Below are 6,152 nucleotides of genomic sequence, written 5' to 3'. Positions count from 1 at the left end.
CTAGGTGGAGGATTAGCCTGTTGAGCCGTGGCGCCGGCCTGTTACTTAAATCTTGTTGCTCTCAGAATACTTTCTTTCACTTTGATTTTGCATAGTCAATCACTATGTTTCATGACGTCCCCTGTTTGAGTTGGATTTTTTGAAAGCCACTGTGCTTTGTGTGCCTGAGTTTTGGATCTATGCCCAAATTAGGGACCTTTCCAGCAGTAGGGTCACTTGTCCAGGAAGAAGCCAGTCCCTTTCCCACTTGGAACCTGGGAGAGAAACCAATTTCTTTCTGGGGAAAGAGCCTGTGATAGTTCGAGGATAAAACCCCCATTTAAATTTGGGTCCAGTGGCAGAAAAGTGGCTTTATTCAAATTCATATTCTGTTTAATATTTCTGAGTCTCCAAAGGCCAACAGCATTGCTTAATAACACTTTCTAACCTCACATTTCAACCCAGGATGTGAGCTCTTCCCGGGCATAGTTCAAAGCTGCTCTTGCCTGGAAAATACACAAATGAGCACCTCAGCAAATGCTCCTCATTAATTATTGTTTTCCCAAGTAAATCATTGGCAGTGGGTGTAGCTTTTCATTTTAAACTAGAGGAATACATGCCCTTCCCTGGGTCAGGTTTTGTGCCCGTGTTTCTTCCACCTACTGTAGTACTGAGCTTGGACTCCCAGCAGGTGCGTTGCTCAGGGCTGCGGTTACCCATGGCGCCTGCGGTGGTGAGTGGCCTCCTTCCACTATGGGTGTGTCTGCTGCTGACTTCTGGTGCTGGCGAGGCAGGCAAGCTGCTGGTGGTTCCCATGGATGGGAGCCACTGGTTTACCATGCGCTTGGTCGTGGAGAAACTCATCCAGAGAGGGCACAAGGTGGTTGTAGTCATCCCAGAGGTGAGTTGGCAACTGGGACAATCGCTGAATTGTACAATGAAGACCTACACGACGTCTCACACTCTTGAGGACTTCAATCGTGAATTCATGGTTTTTGCCAAAACTCAATGGAAAATTCGGGAGAATAATTTATTTCACTTAATAACGGGTTCTTCCAGAGGTATTTTTGAAATCATTTTTTCACATTGTAGAAGTTTATTTAATGACAAAAAATTAGTGGAATATATAAAGCAGAATTCATTCGATGCCGTGTTCCTGGACCCTTTTGATATGTGTGGCTTAATTGTTGCCAAATACTTTTCACTGCCCTCCGTGGTCTTCACCAGGGGAGTATTTTGCCATTACCTTGAGGAAGCTACGCAGTGCCCTTATCCTCTCTCTTACGTGCCCAGAAATTTGTTAGCGTTCTCAGATGTCATGACCTTCAAGGAGAGAGTTTGGAACTTTCTCATCCACTTGGAGGAGCGCTTAATATGCTCCTATTTTTTCAAAAGCGCCTTAGAAATTGCTTCTGAAGTTCTCGAAACGCATGTCACACCCTACGATCTCTTCAGCCACACATCAATTTGGTTGTTACGAGCTGACTTTGTTTTGGAACATCCCAAGCCTGTGATGCCCAACATGGTCTACGTTGGCGGCATCAACTGCCAGCAGGGGAAACCTTTGTCGAAGGTGAGTTGTCTTCCTGAATCTGGGTTTTGATACTTAAAAAAACTCAGAAGGTTTCTTATTCCTCTGATTAGTCATTTACCTTTGTTGCAGTCAGAGTTTCTTTCTGGTATAATGAGTTATTTGGCCAATTCCTTTAAGGGTGTGTTAGCAAATTTTATCCTGCTGCTTTAGCTTATATGGATGTATATATGACATATAAAATTGTATATAATTTCTAGGCTTCGTTTTGATACTGGTTTTGCAAAGCACTGCAAAACACAGTGAGATCTGAAAGCCCCCCCCCCTTTTTTTTATTCCTATGCTGACTTCCTAAAAAATGCTTTCATCACCCCTGTAATATCTTTTCCAATTTTTTAGGATTTGTATATATGTACACATGTATCTAATGGAAACTCTGATACCTACTGTATCAAAATCTAGCACCAAGCTGGACATATTGTTTGTACCTTGCCGTTCTCACTTGCCAATAGAACAGAGATGACTTTTTTTTTAGATTGCTTTCTGATCTCCAGACCACCTTCTGATGCTTTCCTGGGCACATTAGCAGGGAGTTGGATGGGGAGTGGGGCAGCAGGGACTTGAACTGGTGCCTATGCGGATTGCAGGTGCAGCAGGCGGCAGCTTCACCTTGCTGGGCCACTGCTGCAGCCCCCAGAGACATCTTTACAGTCCAATGCATACAGCTTTACCTGTAACAATTACACAAACATCTTTACTTTGGGTGAATCACGGTTTTCTCTTCAACCAACTGCTATTGGTATTCAGGGTTTTCCACTTTTTACTTTTGTGAACAAGGCTGTACTAAGCATTCTTTAATATTTTCTCTACATTCTGATGTTCCTAGATTCTCACTCTTTTTTTTTTTAAAGATTTATTTATTTATTTGAGTGGTAGAGTTACAGACAGTGAGAGGGAGAAACAGAGGGAAATGTCTTCCATCTGTTGGTTCACTCCCCAATGGCCGCAATGGCTGGAGCTGCACTGATCTGAAGCCAGAAGCCAGGTGCTTTCTCCCGGTCTCCCATATGGGTGCAGGGGCCCAAGCACTTAGGCCATCTTCTACTGCTTTCCCAGGCCACAGCAGAGAGCTGGATTGGAAGAAGAGTAGCCGGGACTAGAACCAGCACCAGTATGGGATGCTGGCACCGCAGGTGGAGGATTAACCTACTGCGCCATGGCACCGATCCCTCACTCTTAACTCAGCAGGCAAGCATCCTAGATACACCGTTGCTTGGCCAAATGGCATGCTCAGATGACATTTCAGTAAATGTTCAAGTCGCTTCCCTCACTCTGAACAGCCTTGCACTTTGTTTAGCAGTATATGGAAATTCTAGTTTGTCCATGTCTGTGGCAACCGGTGGTTTTCAAACTTTTAAATTTTTGTTAATTTTCTGGGCAAAAGAATTCTGTGTACCTGCATCAATTTTCCTATTTTCATGGATATATTGACCATTTTTATATTCTGTGTTGTGAATAATATAGTCACATTTTAAAATTATTTTTGTAGGGTCATTTGTTTCAGGAAATGCTCTACTCCTGTTGAGTATTAGGACTATTTCCTGGGCTCTTCTTCATCATTTTTCCTACAGGATTTTCATGTTTGGGTTAGATTGGTTAATTTTTCCTCAGTTTTTTTCTGGATTTCGACTTGTTTAGCTCTTACTAAACCTGAGACATAGGAATCTTTATGGCACATCATGTTTTAATGTTTTTAATTCCTCTGATATTAGTAGTATTTTTTACAATGAGAACTTTAAACTGTACACTGGAAGGATCTGATTTTATTTTTTTCTCTACCTATAGTGCATTGTCCCACATCATTTAGCAAAGAATGCAGTCTTTATCCAGTGTATTGAAATGCACCTTTATCATATTTTGAGCATCTGTGCCCTTTTGCATCTGCTTCCCTGCAGTCTGGCTTCTCTGATTTGTTTTTCTACTCGGGCACCAGCTTCGTAGTTTCCTTACAGCAGCCTTGGAGTGAGTTTTACTGTCTAGGAGACACAGACCTGTAGTCGCTATTCCTTCTTCTAAACTTCCATAAAGGGTTCAACCCACACGTTCTTCTTTCTAAAAAAATTGATGTTTAATTCTCAGACCTTAACGTTCATCCTTTTAGACTGTACAGTTCAGTGTTCTTCAGCAGAGTCAGACACAGGCAACATTCACCACTAGCTCATTCCAGGAACTTTGCCTCAATCCAAAAGACACCCCAGGCTCGTTGGCAGTTACTTCTCAATTCCCCCCATTCTCCCAGCCTTGGGAATTCATTTTCTTCTCTTTTAAAAAAAAGATTTATTTATTTATTTGAAAGGCAGAGTGAGGAGGAGAGGGATCGACAGACCTTGCAGGAGTAGGGGTCCGGGAGGGGAGAGAGATTTCCATCTACTGGTTTATTCCACAAATGGCTGCAATGCCTGGGGCTGGGGGCCAAACTCAAGCGCCTGGAACTCTCTCCAGCTCTTCCATGTGGGTCTCAGGGGCCCATGCACTTGGGCCATCCTCCACTGCCTTCCTAGGAGCATTAGCCAGGAGCTGGACCAGAGGTGGAGATGCTGAACTGCACTCCAGCATGGGATGCTGCCATCCCAAGTGGCCTTTGTCTGTGTGGATTTGCCTATTTTGGGCCTTTCTTGGAGATAGAGTCTTGCAGTATGTGGTCCTTTGTGACTAACATCTTCACCTAGCTTCAGAGTTCATCCTTATTGTAGTATGAGTCAGCACTCTTTCCCTTTGTATGGTTGCATTGCATTCCATGTATGGATTTGCCACAGTTTGTTTATCCTTTATCTGTTGGTGGGTGTTTTGACTGTTTCCCAATGAATAGTGTTGCTCTGAACATTCATGTGCAACAGGCCCGGTTGTACTGACTTCACAGCCCATGTGCCTGGCCTCTACACATGACTGCCTCCCTCTGAAGACAGCAGAGCTCTTGGGAAATGTTTTGCCTTGACCCTTTGGGAATGTTCCATGCAGTGAACTTTGCCCAGCCTGGGTTTGATTTACATCATCGACTGTTCCCTTGGTAGATTTCAGTTGTTTCTGATGGTGTTACAGAATAACCTGCGGTTGGCTGCTAGTCATCATTTAATGTGAAGGGTCCTCATTTCACAAGAATCTATCGAGAGACTCTGTGCTTTGCTGAGTGCTGGGGATGTAGCCGTGATGAAATAGACATAGCTCGGACTGTGACTTACACTTTGGAAGTCAAAGTGGAGGTGCGAAAAGAGCTGATCGTGGAGGGCCCTTCACGAGGAGGAGGAGTAGCCTGTGCCACTCCCCCTGCTCCTGGGACCACCACTCATATTGCTGCAGGCCCGCTGCAGAGTTGTAGACACAGCCCTTGCAGTAGAACCGTTGCCCACTGCACATGTCTTCTGGGTAAGCCGCACTTCCCTGCATTTTGACCACTATACCAAACACCTGCCCCTAAACTTGGATTTTCATTCCATTTTTCATGAATTTATTCTTTAAAAGATTTATTTATTTATTGAGGCCAGCGCTGTGGCTCACTTGGTTAATCATCTGTCTGCGGCACCAGCATCCCATATGGGTGCTGGGTTCTAGTTCCGGCTACTCCTCTTCCAGTCCAGCTCTCTACTGTGGCCTGGGAAGGCAGTGGAGGATGGCCCAAGTGCTTGGGCCCCTGCACCCATATGGGAGACCAGGAGGAGGCATCTGGCTCCTGGCTTTGGATCGGCACAACGCTGGCCGTGGTGGCCATTTGGTGAGTGAACCAATGGAAGGAAGACCTTTCTCTCTGTCTCTCTCTCTCTCACTGTCTAACTCTGCCTGGCAAAAAAGAAAAAAAAAAAAAAGGAAGAGAGAGAAGAAGAGAGATCCTTTGTCCTTTGGTTCACTCCCAAAATGGCTGCAATAGCCAAGGCTGGGCAAGGCTGAAGCCAGGAGCCAGGAGCTTCCTCTGGGTCTCCCGCTTGAGTGCAGGGGCCCAAGGACTTGGGCCATCTTCCACTGCTTTCCCAGGCTATAGCAGAGAGCTGGATCAGCAGTCAGGACTTGAACTGGTGCCCATATGGGATGCTGGCACTGCACATGGCAGCTTAACCCACTGTTCCACCATGCTGGCCCCACCATGAACCTTTTCAAGTAAACTTGTACTTACCATTCTTGGGGGAGGGGTCTTGCTTAGCTCTTAACTGTCTGCAGGGTTGACCACGGTCCATTGTCTCTGTTATACCTTTCTGGGGCCTTATTGCTGTGTGGTAGAAGCCTCCTGCCTCCCTCCTCACTCTGATCATTGTAAGTAGGAAGCCCTGTTTGGCCTCTCTCCCTGGGAGGTGGCTCCCGGCTTGGATGGGGCCAGATCTTTGCGTGGCTTGAACAATGAGCTTGCATGCTGGCTGTGTTCCTGGGGCCAGCCTGGAGATTACCATGTACTTGCAATCTGGTGCTTCAAGCTGCTTCTCCTTTCCCAGGCTCTACTGTGCCTCCAGTGCCAAAGGTGTGGGTCAGGACAGGCCTGTGCGTGACTAGCTCTGGGCAAGCCTACACTGGCTATACTAGGGACTGTGTCTCACGGAGATGGTCTGGTTTCCACATCCACAATCTTCTGGGCCCTGTTCCATAATACGTAGGGTGG

The 6,152-nt window shown here is 45.8% G+C and overlaps 1 protein-coding gene across 1 annotated transcript in view; it reads left to right on the top strand.

Annotated features, from left to right (window-relative positions):
• The first annotated feature begins 697 nt into the window (after positions 1-697).
• UGT1A7 (UDP glucuronosyltransferase 1 family, polypeptide A7) overlaps positions 698-6,152 on the top strand; it is a 214,881-nt gene continuing 209,426 nt past the window's right edge. The window contains 1 exon segment of the mRNA NM_001195629.1: positions 698-1,552. Coding sequence (NP_001182558.1) covers positions 698-1,552 — 855 coding nt within the window.

Source organism: Oryctolagus cuniculus, chromosome 3 (assembly GCF_964237555.1).
Source record: "Oryctolagus cuniculus chromosome 3, mOryCun1.1, whole genome shotgun sequence".
NCBI classification, from domain to species: Eukaryota; Metazoa; Chordata; class Mammalia; order Lagomorpha; family Leporidae; genus Oryctolagus; species Oryctolagus cuniculus.
The sequence above is the reverse complement of the archived record's forward strand: the minus strand, read 5'-3'. Positions and strand labels throughout refer to the sequence as shown.